At 39.7% G+C, this 16620-nt stretch overlaps 1 protein-coding gene across 2 annotated transcripts in view; it reads right to left on the bottom strand.

The window, feature by feature from the left end:
• Positions 1-16620, bottom strand: part of MAP3K15 (mitogen-activated protein kinase kinase kinase 15) — a 60067-nt gene that overhangs the window by 25243 nt on the left and 18204 nt on the right. The window contains exons 4-8 of one of the 2 annotated variants that reach the window (XM_077927473.1): positions 13839-13916; positions 9570-9763; positions 6725-6893; positions 5803-5909; positions 756-926 (exon numbers count right to left, since the gene is read on the bottom strand). In XM_077927473.1, the coding sequence (XP_077783599.1) occupies positions 756-926; positions 5803-5909; positions 6725-6893; positions 9570-9763; positions 13839-13916 (719 nt within the window). The remainder of the gene's footprint in view (positions 1-755; positions 927-5802; positions 5910-6724; positions 6894-9569; positions 9764-13838; positions 13917-16620) is intronic. The other variant, XM_028727562.2, reaches the window with a different exon arrangement.

Here is a 16620-nt window from a genome sequence, read left to right as displayed (position 1 = left end):
TGCTAAAACTTAGTCATCACAAAAACACCGAAAATCAAATTGAAAAATACATTCAGCACACTGGATCTCATTTTGTGTGATAAATCCATTGGGCAGCTAGAGCAAACACAGAAACGTTATATGTCATGGGCAACATCTAAAAATATCCACCTGCTTGCACAACAGAATCCACTTATGCAATGGGACTTCCTGTTTCTCTTCTTCCCTACTCCAGATCAGACTTTGAGAGCACATGGTAGAGGAGAGGAAGATGAAGCCCTGTTGCACGAGTGAATACCCACAAGTGCTCCATTAGATCTCACCCAGTATCTTGATTCCTATCGTCCAATAAATAATAGATTTTCTCTTTCCTGTTCAAAAAAGAATCTCTTTCAAAAAACTTTCTTTATGAGAATTATGTTTATGATACATACGAAGAGAAGTATCTTCTCTCCAACCACAAATGCATCGACAAGAATTTAGAGATATTCTTATGTCCCCTCTAAATATGCTCTGAGCACAGTCTGAAATTTCAAAACAGTAGCTTCCTCCTCATTGCAACTCTACTTTTGGAAGACTGTAATAAGATGTAACAGAATACTAAAATGGTAAGAATTGCATAGTTTGAAGATAATATCTAGATAATGAAAGGTCCTATTCTTAACTCCTGTCCAACAAGAGGCTGGCTGGTAAGGAACTTGGTACTCCATGTGAAGTACTTTGCTTTCCATTTCATAATTACACAGATACGGTAATCACATTGCCACTCCTCTTACCATTCAATGGCTGTGTCCCGGCTGCTGGTGTCTTTACAGTCCGAATCAAGGAAAATGTCCTTGTAGATTCTCCCACACAAGCAGAACATGTCAGGTGCTGGGCGATCACATGTCTGCAAGACCTGCAGCATCACTTGCAGTGCCTTCCCCCGGTCACCTGTGTTGTTTCTTCTGAAATTCAGACAGAAAATCACATGAATAAGCTTGTACAAAGAACCATATATTTGTGTCTAACACAATTTATAACTCTGTCAATATGCACTAAACTGGGATTTGCCAATGGTGTGCCCATGAGCACAGTGGTCTCCCCTGGTGCCCACAAATAACTCTCCCCACTCATGCACTGCCTCCTTTGTAATGGGAGTAGTCCCCCCCCCTCTCTCTCTCTCTCTCACACACACACACACAAACAAACAAACAAACAAACATAAAGCATATAAAAAATTGAAAAGGAAGCTGGAAGAGTGATGATGCTCTTTCCCACTTCCTCTTCCAGCTCTATGTGCATTTCAAGGCTCATATTAATTCTCCTGGATCTGACTTTTATCAAAATCCCTCATAAAGATGAAGTGTGTGCACATACTCTTTCTGTCCTAGGGGTTGAGGGAAAGCAGATCAAGGAAGAGAGAAGAGAAGTGGCCAGAGTAGGTAGAAACAAAAATCCAAATGTCCCCTCAGGTGAAAAAAGATTGGTGACTCCTACACTAAATATACACAATAATTTCACCAGGCAACCTTAGTATGAAACTGTGTATAGAATTTCTGTTGGAGCTTTCCAGAGCTCTAGATGTGACATTCTGGATAGATTTTACACAAAAGATATGCAGCTACAGTGTACGTCCTGTCTCTGCTCTTTTCCTCTATACACTGATAAGTCTTCTAAAATCATGTCCTCTGTCATCCTGAATTGCCAGAAGTCAGATGAGTAGCAGCTATATTCAAACTAACAGAATGATTAGTTTGAAGTTAGTTTGTCAGGTTGTACACTTAGATGGGAAGAACCAGCTGCACAAATATAAGATTGAGGACACATGGCTTGCTAATAGTACATGTGAGAAGGATCTAGGAGTCTTGGTGGACCACAAGCTTAACGCAAGTCAATAGTGTGATGCAGCAGCAAAAAAGGCTACATCAACAGAAGAATAGTGTTCCAATCAAGGGAAGTAATAATCTCTCTCTATTCTGCCTTGGCGAGACCACAGCGGGAGTACTGTGTCTGGTTCTGGGCACCGCAATTTAAGAAGGATATTCACATGCTGGAACGTGGGAGGGAAATGAAGATGATCAAGGGTCTGGAAACTAAGACTCCCTGTTGAGGGAGCTAGGTATGTTTAGCCTGTAAAAGAGGAGACTGGGAGGAGATATGATAGCCATCTTCAAATATCTGAAGGGTTGCCATATGGAAGATGGAGCAAGCTTGTTTTCTTCTGCTCTAGAGGCTAGCACCAGGACCACTATGCATTGCATCGGTGACAGCAGGTGGCACTTTCAATTATCTACCCAAAATGAAACAAAATTCAGTTCTGGCTGGAAAACATTACCAGCTGTAAACATTTATCATACAGTATTAGTACATGAAATGCAACCACACTATTTACAAATTACCTATGCTATGTTTTATTTGAAAATATTCAGAAGCAAACATTGCAGCACAAAGCTTGCTATGCTTAAGTAAGCAGAATAATTCCTTTCAATGATAAATTCAGACATGATGCAATTTTCAACCGACAAGGCAATTCTTGTTATGATAGCTTTAATACTGGATACAGTATACTGCCCAAACATACAAATACTTTTCCCCACAGTGATGTACTGTGTTGTCATATGCTGTCAATATCAATGATTACACATTTAAAGCAGCTTGATTAACAGGAGAAACAAAATATTCTCTTAAACATTAAAAAAAAAATACGGGGGGGGGGGAAATCAAATACCAAAAAATGAAGAGAACTATGCAAAACAGCAAAACAAAATAATTGAAATAGAAACTGCACACATGCTCCATGCCAGAGTAACCTCACCAGTACACACCACCATCTAAAGTAACACAGTGCCAAACACACAGCTGCATAACCACGCCCTCCCTCTCTCCCACCCAGCTAGGGCCTTACTCTCTGCCATTTCAGTCTCTCATACTTATTGTTATTAAGCAAAATTATAAAACACAAAAAAGTTAGAACACAGAATCCCACTTTCAGCAGCAAAAACACAATTCCAGTTACCGCCCAATACTGTAATACATTGCTCACTTTCTCCTACTGGACAATAAATTCAACAATACAACATTAAAGAGGGAAGTGGTTAGTCGGGTGACCCTGAAGGGAAGACACCAAAGGGAAAATTAAAAGACACTTATCCCGGGTTAGCCACTTCTCCACTGCAGCAGCTGTCTTATCTAGCCTCTGGGCAGGACACAAGTCAACTAGCTGCAGCTGTTAAGAGTTGCATGTGAGAGACAACAAAAGGTAAAAGCTGTGAGACTGGTTTTGCATGGGGAGCTGCAACCCCCTCACTACTCTGTGATCCATTACTTGTGTGCTTCTCTCATACAAAATATTGCAACTCTTTAAAGAGGTTCCAGCTTTTACGTGAACCTAAAAGCCTGAACTACATTACCATTATCTGAACTTAATTAACTAACTACCCATTTTTCGGAATGCTGCCTCAACTTTATTTGGATGGCTATGAAAAGGGTGCACAAAAGCAGTAACTGTACCTATTCCTTGTTTATTATGAATGATACAAAAATAAAACTCAAAGCCTGTGTTACCAGGAAAAGAAAGGTATGCACCAAGATTAGTTCTGGAACGGCGTACAATACAGCTGAAATTTAAAAAGAAGATAGCTATTTATCTACTCTCAAAAGGTGACTGAGTTCTTCCTCAATTCATGTTGTCAGAAGAGTTAAAAAATTATAAAAACTGCATACAAGTCACTGAGCATGCCCAAAGTAGTCTTTAGAGTCCAGCCTATACCATACATTACGCATGTGTATATTGTTTAAAAGCTCTGAGAAGTTCCTCCAAAACAACATGATCACGGGAACCTTGTTTGGCTTCCTTTATAGGAAGTTGTTTGGCTTCCCTTATGGGGGTTTTTAAAAATCTTGATCTATTATGGAGCACCAAAAGTTGTTTCTTCTCTGTTACTACTCAACACCTTTTGTTATTGGAAAAGCTTTGAGGTGTTGGCTTAAAGGGCGCCTGTTGTCAGTCCTGGCAGTGACTCTGGCCATCCTTCATCATGTTCATGTACTGACAATATTTAGGCTATGACTTCAGCCTTGAAGCACCTGTCACCAGCAGTTTACTACCCAAGTTATCATTTATAAACATGACCTCTGTGCTATATTGCACAGTAATGAAAATGCAGGACAGCTGAGCCTATAATAAGTATGATGAAACCATTCACAAAGTAATTGGCGTTTAAAATAAGCACACACTGTATTTTCATATTGTGGTGTAAACAATCTTAGGTAATTTGCCTATTATAAATAACTTGGGTTGGGCTTAAACCGAAGATGTACTGTGATAATATACCCTAGCATGTATTGGGTACTTTAAAAAAGGAAATCAAAAAAATTGAGAGTAATTCTTGATTTTTTACATGTTTGTTCACTGTATTATTATTTTTTAAGTCAATGAATCCCAAAAGCAATTTAACAATAAAAAATATCAACATTAAAACATACATAAATACATTTTCTAAGCTAATCCCGATAAAGACTGGAATGAGAATCTTGCTTAAAAGGCTTGTTGAAAGAAGATCATATTCAATAAGTACCCAAAAAGGCAACAAGGGTATCTGTCTGATATACTGTATATTGGGAGAACATTGCAAGAGTATGTGGGGGTAAGGTAAAGGGGACCCCTGACCATTAGGTCCAGTCGTGACCGACTCTGGGGTTGCGGTGCTCATCTCGCTTTATTGGCCAAGGGAGCTGGCGTACAGCTTCCGGGTCATGTGGCCAGCATGACTAAGCCGCTTCTGGCAAACCAGAGCAGCGCACGGAAATGCCGTTTACCTTCCCGGCAGAGTGGTACCTATTTATCTACTTGCACTTTGACGTGCTTTCGAACTGCTAGGTTGGCAGGAGCAGGGACCGAGCAATGGGAGCTCACCCCGTTACGGGGATTTGAACTGCCGACCTTCTGACCGGCAAGTCCTAAGCTCTGTGGTTTAACCCTCAGCACCACCTGCGTAGCATGCACTAAAAACCCAGTTCTTACACTGTATGGAACAAACTTCCTAATGAGCTAGTTATCAGCTGGAGCCTCTCTCCTGCAGAGCACAGTGATCACTTAGAATATATGAGGGACAAGACAATCTGATAGTAAGAGCTGTTTGGCAGTAGAACAGACTCCCACAAGAGGTGGTGGAGTCTCCTTCCTTGGAGGTTTTAAAGCAGAGATTAGATGGCCATCTGTCATGGATGCTTTATCTGGGATTCTTGCATTGCAGGGGGTTGGACCAGAGGGCATTTGGGTCCCTTCCAACTCTTAAGTTTGTATGATCTTTTTGGTGCCTGCTCCTGAGTTGTATAAGATTTTGTAGCCCAGCAGTAGCACCTTGAACTTAGGCCAGCAGCTAACATGATGGCAATATTCTTCCAGTCTAGAAGCGGCCACAGTAGTCTTAGCAGCTAAAGCTTGTAAAGGGCACTCCTGGCCACTTAAGTCACTTGGGCCTCTAGTGGCAGAGATGGCTCCAAGAGCACCATGGGTTAAACTTACACTTTTAAATAAGAAGCTACATATACTTCAATTATCAGCCTACTAAGCAGAATCTAATCCAACAGAGTCTGTAGGAGGATTTAAAATATTTTCTGGGGAGGAAAGGGAAAGAGATACATAAGCGGTGGCTGGAAAGTCATCTGATTAAGTAGAATGGATTGGGTGTGGAAATACACTGGGAATGTTTGGGTCACCTTCATGCAACAAATATCCGAGTCTGTGGTTGCAATTACAGTTTTAAGTTGAAGATGCCTTTGCACTAATGGAATAGTTACCTCTCTCTGTAAATGGATTCACACAGGAGTTAATCTTACCGATTCAGTGCAAATGCATAATGAAATTTGATATTGTGCTGATCAGCCAGATCACAAGTAGGGAGCATTTCCAGTGTTTCCACCAGCTTCACCATGGCATCATAGTCCTAACAGCAGTTTAAAGAGGTAACAGAGGAAAGCATTACTAACCAAAATTCATCCATCAAACGGTTTTTACTTATTCTGACCATGAGCAACAACAACTTAAAAAGATGCATAGCCTATCTCCTTGATACTCCCTTCATCCTAGGACAAGATCTGCTAGAAATATATTCTCTGCCTACAAGGAACACACACAACTCTACAGGAGCCAGAATTTATGAACTAACACAATCCTGAATGGAATGCATCCTTGCCCGTGTTAACAAGCCACTTGCACCATCCCACTAGATGGCTGACATTGCTCTTTAAGCATTATTGCATTTCTAGCTGAAGACAAGCATGCACTGCAATGGAAAACATTTTTTAAAGCAGTCTTACTCATAATCTCCTAGTGGGGAATTATAACCTGAAGGGTACTAAGTAAAATGAACACATTAAACTCAGATTGCAGGGTCAGATAACAAGAAGTTATGTGACTCATTTCCTCAACTTCCATATCTTGTTGACAAATATTACAGAAAAGGGCAGAAACATTTGCAGCAAATTAATGTAAATAAAACACTGATATCTAGGGTTGCAATATTTCAAACAGTGTAAATCAGGACACACATGTTGTTGGGGCCCAAGTTGTTGAGCGTTTTTGTGCTATTTTTAAGGAAAATCGGCAAAAACGACACAGTCATGAGTCCAGATTCTGTAGAACCCAATGATTCTGAACGTAAGATAACCTTTAAAAATATTAAAAAACCAAAAATGGATAAAACCTTGATAAAATAACATTGGGGACATGTACTATGTATTTATGGTAAAAGTATCATACCTGGATATCTCGATATGACAGAAGTAAGTTGATTACAATGTCAGAAGTGAGGACTTCAGTATTATCCATACGGAGTTTAATCCTGGTCAGTTCCTTTGCCAGTTCTTCTCCTTGATACTTTTCTCTAGCTTTTCTAATGTCATTTAACAGAGTTTCCTTGTAATATGTACTAGAGGAATTAAGCATAGTAGGGAAAGCATTATTACTACTTTAATTGTTATCTAGGGCTGGTGAAATGTGACTACCAAAACATTAAACCTTGGTTTCTCTAAGAGATCCTTCCTGGGAGATATGGAGACGGATGTCAAATCTCTTTATTGAAAACAATTAATAAACATTAGGAACAGAAAGGTCTAATTACCTTAAAGTCCATGTGAAGATGACATATCAGGAAGAACAGAATCATGGAGGGAATGTGCCTGATCCTACCCTGACAGTGAGCTCTGCATTATTTTTGTAAAAAAAATGGAGGATGATACAAGAAGTCTAAATTACTGCAAAGGCCCCAGCCACAAAGCTGTACCCATGTGGCACAGATTGGTGTGAAATAAACCTGTTTTTAAAGTAAAAACATAGAGGTAGGAGGCCAGAAAAGCGGAGTGAGCCCATGTCCCTCTGCATATTCAGAAGCTAATTACACATTATGTTGATTGCTTGGCTTGTTGCCACATCAAAGGATTTTAAATTTGATACAAAGCATGTGGGAGGCAGGAGATTTCAGTCCATGCGCTGCACTCAGCAACAGAACACCCCCAATTTGTTTTTTAGCATCACTAATAGCAGAACACGGGATCCATTTTCATCAGAAAAATGGCTGGGGAGGGAAAGGTTTAACCTGCCATCCCCACACACAGCAGCAGCAGCAGTGTAAATCCCCCTCTGCAATGTGCCTAGGATTATTATAATTTAACCGCCATGCAGTTAACATCAACATGCATAGTTTCACTGTGTGCATGATTTAGGAGGTGTGAAAAAGGACTTAAATCACACTGAATTTGTAGAGGGTAGGGATACAACCAGCCAGTATGATTCTTCTAACCAACTCTCCATTCTCTCACACATATTTTTTTAATCAAAACAGAATCAGAACTAAGGTTGCTATCAATGGTGTACTTTAAGGGGGAGAATATGAACAAAGCTTAATGAAAGTAAATAACGGTATGTAAGCTATCACACTCAGTGGCTAGAATCCTAAGATTCTTCACAGTATAACCAAGGGCTTGCATGAACTAAGTGGCATTGCTGACTTTTTTAAATGGCAGAACTTCATATTGTGATGCATCAAAAACTGCTTTTTAAACTACCTTCAGTTTCAAAACTAGTTCACCCTATAGCAAGGTAGGAGGCTTATGTTATCTTCTGGATCCTGGCCATGATTAAATGTACCTTACAAACCTAAGTTGAATCTACACTCTTGTTTTCTGAAAAATCAGTTTGGCTCTAGAATGTGGAATTAGAAATAAATTAGGTATGTCTAAACCACACTGAACCATTTACATAGGATCCTAAAGATGTCTGTAAGGTCTTGCAGATTCTTGAATTTTGTTCTGACTGTTTTTAATATTGAATTTTAAATTGTCGTAACCAGACCTGTTATCTGATGGTGAACAGTCAGTAACAAACTTAATAAATAATAATAGATCATCTGGGGAGGAATTACAAAGCTGATATCATTTGCTACTTAAGGAGTAGATCCATTTCAAATGAAAAAAGTAAACTTTTCAGAACCCCAGCACTGATCACTAAATATAGAAGATGAAATTGATATAAATTCAAACACACCTTAATCATATGCAAAGTAGCCTAACAGAACAACAAATGAGGTCTGATGCACGCACAGCGTTAAGTGAATTTAACTTGATTTAATGTCGTGACCTACTGTAATATAGCAGCGTAATTTAATGTACTTGTGTCTGCAAAGGAAGAATCAAGAGCACGCTTACGAGAGGGCTCTGATTCTTTCTTTTGAAGTTGAAACACCTCATGTAATGCTCATGTGACTGACAAGCGGACAGCTGTACCTACCTGTCAAAGTAGTCAGCATGGGTCCCTTAGCTGGAACCAGTTCCCCACCCTTGAACCACTATAGACACGATCACAACTTAGTTCATCTACCAAGAAATGTAACTTGTAATTCCCTTTCTCTTTCATCTGGTCTTCCGACATCACTCTAATTAGCAAGCTAGCTTTTACCCATCAGCACATTGTTACTAGCAATGAGTTTTGTAAATAACATTTACTACTCAAAGACAAAATGACTCCTGCTGATGACTGTTAAGATATGTTAAAGATTAGCTGGTATAGTAAGACTTTAGTTACAGTCCTGTGGGACTAACAAACATCAGACACTTTGAAGGATACTAGTCTAAAAGCATCTTATTTCAACCAGGGGCTTTGAAATCTATACTACATTTATTTTTACTCCCTTCTTCTCCCAAGGGCTGGCCTGTCAGCTCTGCTTCTATGTACTGTTAGTATATTGGAAAATAACCACAAGTTACTATGCCTAGCTGCATGAGAGAGATACAGTTTAGCTCTAATTAAGACTCCGCCCTATGCTCTTCCCCTCAAGCAGGGGAGATACATGTGTTGGTTATTTTGCAGATTAGTTGCGTTGCAGAAGGCGTGCTGGGGAGACCACACATTCAAGAAATGCAAAAGAACTTTTGCTAGGTTTTAATAACAAAAACTCCTTTTACACTAAATTACATTATATCAATAAGTATGACCCACCCACCAACCCATTCACCAGGGCACTGAGAGAAATACTTGCTGCTCTTTATATACTATACCCAACAAGCCTGGAAGCTACTATAGCTAAAAGAGGAAAGTGTGTAAAAATTACCATGATGTGACATGAATGTCCTTGAGAAGGCTGATAAACCTGTCCATCAATGGAGCGCACAGAGGCCCTAGGATGGTGTCCCAGTTGGGCTGCATGTACTCAGAGGCTCTCCGCTGGGCATCACTTTCACAGCAAAAATAATCTGCACATGGCGTTACAATGTACGGAATGAAGTAGTAATTGCCACTTGAAGCCTAAAAGATGACAAAGTGTCAAACTATTAGGACAAAGTAAGAATGATACTCTTAAGTGTTCTTTATGTTCATCCCTTTAGGAAACAAGGAGCATTCAACAGGCAACATAAGCAGAAACATCTGCACCTCTTGCAAAGATCAAATGCAGAGTTTGAAATTAAAGCACAATATTCACAGCCACCCATAGCAGATATCATATAAGTTAGGAATTGGGAAGCTATGACCCTTCAAATGCTGCTGGAACACAGTTCCCATTTTCCTTGACCATCGATCATGCTGGCTGAGACCGAGAAGAGTCTGGAGGGCCACAGGTTTTCTCCCACCCCAGACATGAATAAAAAGTTTAGCATTTATCTTGAAATAAAAACACAAGACTTTTTCTGTAAAGCTAGACAATTTCAAATAGTTTTTAAAAATGAGGTAAGGAAATGTCTAATTACTTTTGAAGACATACCTACTTAGACAACCATTTCCCCAATCTCCTGACCTAAACCTGTTTGAATTGTTTTCTGCTATTTTAATGGCCTTATCACACATTCTAATTGCATACTTTTAATGTACTGATGGAATTGTTTTACTGTGTAGTTTAATTATTAGTGTTTTGCAGTTGGTTTTATTCTTACAAATGACTTAGAAGCCACTTTGGCAATTTAGCGATACACAAATAAATAATTAGTAATAAAGTTTCTAGATAATTAATACTATGGGTGTTATTCAACTAACTTTCACTCATAGTGGATCCTCTGAAATTAATAAATGTGACAAGGTTAGGTCCATTAATTGTAATGGGTGTACTCTGAGTAAAAGTTAACTGGATACTACCCTATAACTAGAAACATGGTAGCTTATGGTAGTTGAGCAGAAGAGTGGACTGTCTGTGGGTGGGTTTTTTGTTTTTATGCTACTATGGCAACCAGATGGAAGAGGGTTCCCAAGTCTTTAATTGCAGGTACCATGGAGGGAAGGCGTATTGAGATCCATTCAGTGTGCTCAGCTGTGGCCAAGTACTAAACCAGCTGGATAGCTCGGTTGGTTAGAGCATGGTGCTGATAACACCAAGGTGGAAGGTTCAATCCCCGTAAGGAACAGCTGCATATTGCTGCATTGCTGGGGGTTGGATTAGATGATCCTCAGGGTCCCTTCCAAATGGAAACATGATCTGAGAAAGAAGAAACCAAATGCTAACCTAACCAAGAACCACATAATATTTAGAATAACCTAGACACCTCTGTTTCTGAGGGTCAATAGCCATGTTCCGATTCCACGTGCATTTCGTGATGGAATGTTATAACTGTCAGATGGGATGTTACATTATTTATGTGTGGGAGCATTCAAACGTAAGCTAGCAGGGCACAGTGAGAAGGGTTTCCCCCCTCCTTGATGAGCAGGGAGATGTGTTTGTGTTCAACACAGGGATCCTTTGAAACACTGACATTTAGGCACTAAATCCCCAACCTGCTGGCCAATGCATTACAGTCCCATTAGAGCCATGCCTTACAATGCACAGATCATGGCTGTTCAGTTCTAACACACCTACCAACTACAACTTGCAGTTATGTTATTCTGCAACTTCAGGGAGCATTAGGATGCCATCAAAACCGTGTGTGTGTGTGTGTGAGAGAGAGAGAGAGAGAGAGAGAGAGAGAGAGAGAGAGAATGAGAATAGATTGAGGGGAGATTGTGGGTAAGCTATCTTTCATTCTTATACAATATCTGAATGAAGAAACTGGAAATGAATGGCAGTTATAATGATGAGTTTGCTAAAAACCTGTGAATAGAGCCCAAAGAGTGAAAAGTAGGACACATCTGCACATAAGCATTCCTTATTACCATCACAATTCAGTGCTAAATGTGAAGTACATGAAGGGGTGCTTTTATAAAAAAAAAAAACAATTCCTATGTGGAAAAGTTTTTGCCAGCTCATTGCTTCCAACCATTTTCAGGACACAAGTAGTTGTGATTTACATGGACTGAATAAGGGCATCATGTGGGCTTTGGGGGGGATCAGGTGTGCTCAATAAACACAACCATTATTCCGATGTTCAGATTCTTCATAGTGCTTTTTGCAAAAGAATTGGAAAACTCATTAACTCTTCATGCTTCAATGTCCCTAGTTCATTGATTGGTTTATCTTTTGCTCAGTTTCTCTTGCTTCTGTAATAAAACATTAAGAATTAAAACTGGCACAAGGCTATCTCAAACAACTACAGTTGATCTACTTAGTTGTATACCCCTATTGATAAGTATATTAATACTGGCTATAGCTTTTTCCTGTTGAATAAACTCTTTTTACACAAAGCACTCACTTGTATCCTCTTCTGCCCCTGAGCTCTCTCTTGCCCCCTCAACTCCCTCTCTGGACTGCCAGCTAACTTTGAGGCTGATTCTTCTTAGTTGGTGAACATGTGGCTACAAGCTGGGCAGGAATGTCCCTGCCCATGTCCCTCCACTAACCCAAGCTTCCTGGTAAGAGAAGAAGCATCTCACAGTATCACAACAAAAAAGCAGCACTATAACCCAAAGTCCATCAGAAGCTTAAAAACAGCACTAAGAGGTAATATTGAAAAGCACGGGGAAATGAAATTTTACCCAAGGCCGAAAGAAAATAGATGGCACCAGGTGAGCCTCACTGAGAAGAGGACTCCATCAACAGGGTGCTACAACTGAGAAGGTCCAATCTCTGGTCACCACGAATCTTACTGAAGTTGGTGGGACAACAGGGAAGAGGGCCTTTGAGGTCCATCTTAATTGCTGGACAGGTTCATGCAAGAGAATGCAGTCATATAAATACCCCAGCCTTAAGCCTAACTTGTGCTAAGTAAAGGAAACAGAATGTAGAGCTTTCATGTATTATTTCCATTGCAGTAAATATATAAGAATTTTCTTCAAGCACAAAGGGTCACTTTTCCATTGAAAAAAGTAGGATGTGGATGCAAGAAAACATGTTCTTCCAAGAAGGAAAACTAAAAGGTAGCTCGTTCAGCTACAATGCGGTACACTGTAATTCAAATGTTCTACCCACTGTATTAACATAAAGTGTAATAAAGGAAAAACATAACTGCACAGCAAAGACAAGGCAGGAACCATTCATTAGAAATAACTGCAAAGCATGGCCAAACACCATTTGTTAAAATGACTTTAAAGTTATTAAATGCATTGCCTGTGGGAGCATGCTCAGGATTTCAATTTAAATCAGTAACATTAAGGAGTAAGACATGTTTGATACTAGGTAAAAAAAAATTCACCTAAATAGCCAATCTGCAACAAAGTTATAGTTTAGAATTGTGCATGTTATTAGTATTTTCCATTTAATCAAGAATATGACAACACACTGATAGCGTGGGAGGCACTAAAGTTACCACTGGGTAACATGGGTGGCAGCTCTCCCCCATGTCATGTGGGGAAGATGGGACAATATCAAAATGGGGAGGAGGTTTGGCCCTTGGCTTCTCACGCAGTGTGGGAAGGAGTCATATAGCAGAGGCTCTCATGCTAGGAGCTTAATGTAAGAAAGCAGAGAGGAGCAGAGATGTAAACTAAATAATACTGACTAAACAACAAACTATTTTGAAATCAAAAAGATAACCAAGGGGCCGTCCAGATGGGTGTTTGATTGGGAATATATTCTGCAACATGCCCTGCATTAGTGGAGGACTTATTCTGCTTTAGTTTGTTCTGTGATGCTTTCCCAATGCAACTACATTATTGCTATCCAGAGGACCTAAAGTGCAACCAAAGTGGGACAAAAATAAACCACAACTTTGGGGTTATTAAAAGTTATGGGATTTCACCCATAAAACTACTGGATACGCACTGACTGGAAGTGAAGCTGTTTGACCACCCGAAACCTTTTGCAGGCACAAACAATAGTGAAAGCAGGATTGTACGTGACCATACTGACAGATTCACAAGCATAGGAAGTCATGCATGTGCAATAGGAAGTACATCTGGAAGGGCCCTCAACGTCGTTTTGAAATATCAGGGCAAGAATGCTTTCAAAAGCGTAACAGAAAAAGCAGTATAGAGCACAGCCACACTTACAGAACATTCAGGGAAATAATAGAATTATACATACTTTGCCCATCATACCACCACTGTGGTATTCTGGAGGTAGTTGTACTTGAAGAAAAGCTTTGCGGTTGGCAACTGCAGCCTACTCCAAATTGTAATGGGACATTATGCAAAAATGGAGATCATAGGAGTATGCATATTTTAAAGAAAAGACACACAGAATAGAAAAAAAAATGTATTAAAAAGAGGGGAACAGCAAAATATGACACACATGCATCAGGTACAGCATTTTTATTTCAAGAGTTTATGCAACTTATAGTGGAACTGCAGAGATGTAGCTCAAATTGCTAGAAACCCACAGATGAAACCATACCAATGTTGTATCAGTCACTTTCAAAACAAGCCACTTTCAAACCATGGGTTGTGAAGCTTCTTTCATTAATTAACCAGAGATCATCTTAAATGACCATTCTTTTTTTTCTTTTTTTTTTCTTTTTTTTGGTATGATGTGAAAACCCAAGATTCTGTGGGAATATACCTAACTGCTGGAGAAATCCTTCTTCTGCATGGCAGGGGAAAACAGAGGGTACATATGAGAGTGAAAGGCTTCGCTCAGGCTCATCCAAGCATGTTCACATCACCCTTAAAGCATGGTGCAAACAAGGCATGTGAGCTGCAGTACACTAATCTGCACATGTCACAATCAATAGTCAGCAGACGCCATCTCTCATAAATTTACTAAATAATCCAGACTCTTCCTTAATACAGACATTTTTAAAAATTAAAACGTAGCATTATACAAAGCCTAGGAAAGTAGAATTGCAGTATATAGGTGTAGTATATAGAAGTTTCTATATACGGGGCTTCTAAACAATACTGTTTCTATTCGTTCCCATATGTGAAGTCTTGCATATTTCAGAGATCATGAAACCTTAAACACATGTGTTTTACATGTTATGATTTGTGGTCACATAATAAATGCAACTGTTGCTGCTACTATAATCTTCATGCTCCAAAGATTATTAGAGTCTTGAGTTTTATAAGGCCACATGCTTTCTGAAGAAGTGCCATGTTTTCCAAAACTTATAAAGAGGACTCCTGTCTCTAAAGCGGGGGTGGGGGGATCTATGGCTATCCAGATGTTATTGGACTCCCATCAGTCCCAGCTGGAATGGCCATTGGTGAACAATAATGGGAGTTGTGGTCCTGTAGTACCTGGGAGGTCACATGTTCCCCATCCCCACCCTAAATAATATTAGAAGGCGATTCATATAGTCACACGCACTATCAAACCAAGTTGCTGCCTCTCATTAATACTTCTGAAAACTGTCAAAAGTATTTTGATTAGATATCAAAAGGAAATTTGGATGTTGTTCTTCCTGCCATATTTTGCAGAAACTAGCACACATTTTTTACCACCCAATGAATGATCATAGAGATAGCGGTGGAATTAAAGTGAGTAACATAAGCCCAATAATACTATCTCATAAACGTATTACATGTGACACAATTATGATCTGAAGAAAAAAGCAGAAAATGTATTTGATATACATTTATGTAAATAGCCCCCTAGGACAAGAAGGAGGAAGCATCGTGAATCTGTACATTCATCAGAAAATTGACAGCTTGTGATTTATCTGGCATCAATGAATGGGCAGTTCCTAAAAAGGCTTATTAACTGGACAAAGATGGTCAGTACTGTACAATTTATCATTTATAAAGTACCCGTCTTATTATAATTACTAATGAAACAGCATAATGAATAATGCATAGGTTAGTATGTGTATAGTGTAGCATAGGGGCCTCAGTCCTAAGAATGAAGTATTCTGAAATTTCAAAGTAATGTTTTTTTAACTGAGGCAAACATGCCATATCTTGCTTGGAAACCTACTTTTGCCTAGAGATAACTACGGTTCTCTTGATCCGTATGTACTCATCATTGCCACTGGGTGTGATATGAAAGCTAGAGGCATGTTAGCAACCTTGTCTTATAAATAAAAACATTTAATATTTTATGCACCTTATCCAAAAAGTAAACATTGGCAAGAAAAGCCAACTGAAATGTACAAGCTTCCAGTGTTTCTTAACTCTTCTAAAAGGAGTATCAGAGTGAGTGCCATGTGTCATATTGAAACTGCACTATTATAAATCAACTCCAAGCCTTTTATGCTGTCTCATGTTAGTATAACCTCTAGGCCAATAAACTGACTATGTACCTGAACTCTGTATTATATGTTATACAGTATTTGCTTCACAGATCATTGATTTGACTGTAGTTTTGCTGTTGGGTTAGTGGGACACTCAAAACATTCAGGGAAACAGACCTTAGAGAAAAGTGTTTTCCATTTATGTTGCTACAAGCAGACAACATAACAAAAACACCAACTTTCTATCCAGTTCAAATACAGAACTGACACAAAGTCAAAGAGTAATTTCCTCAGTTCCATATTAGTTTAGGAAAATTGCAACAACCTGCTGTCTCTTGGTTGGGGGTTTGCGTTTCTTGTTAAAAGGTAAAGGTACCCCTGCCCGTACGGGCCAGTCTTGACAGACTCTAGGGTTGTGCGCCCATCTCACTTAAGAGGCCAGGGGCCAGCGCTGTCCTGAGACACTTCCGGGTCACGTGGCCAGTGTGACAAAGCTGCATCTGGTGAGCCAGAGCCGCACACGGAAACGCCGTTTACCTTCCCGCCAGTAAGCGGTCCCTATTTATCTACTTACACCCGGGGGTGCTTTCGAACTGCTAGGTTGGCAGGCGCTGGGACCGAGCGACGGGAGCGCACCCCGCCGCGGGGATTCGAACCGCCGACCTTTCGATCAGCAAGCCCTAGGCACTGAGGCTTTTA

Source organism: Podarcis muralis, chromosome 4 (genome assembly GCF_964188315.1).
Source record: "Podarcis muralis chromosome 4, rPodMur119.hap1.1, whole genome shotgun sequence".
NCBI classification, from domain to species: Eukaryota; Metazoa; Chordata; class Lepidosauria; order Squamata; family Lacertidae; genus Podarcis; species Podarcis muralis.
The sequence above is the reverse complement of the archived record's forward strand: the minus strand, read 5'-3'. Positions and strand labels throughout refer to the sequence as shown.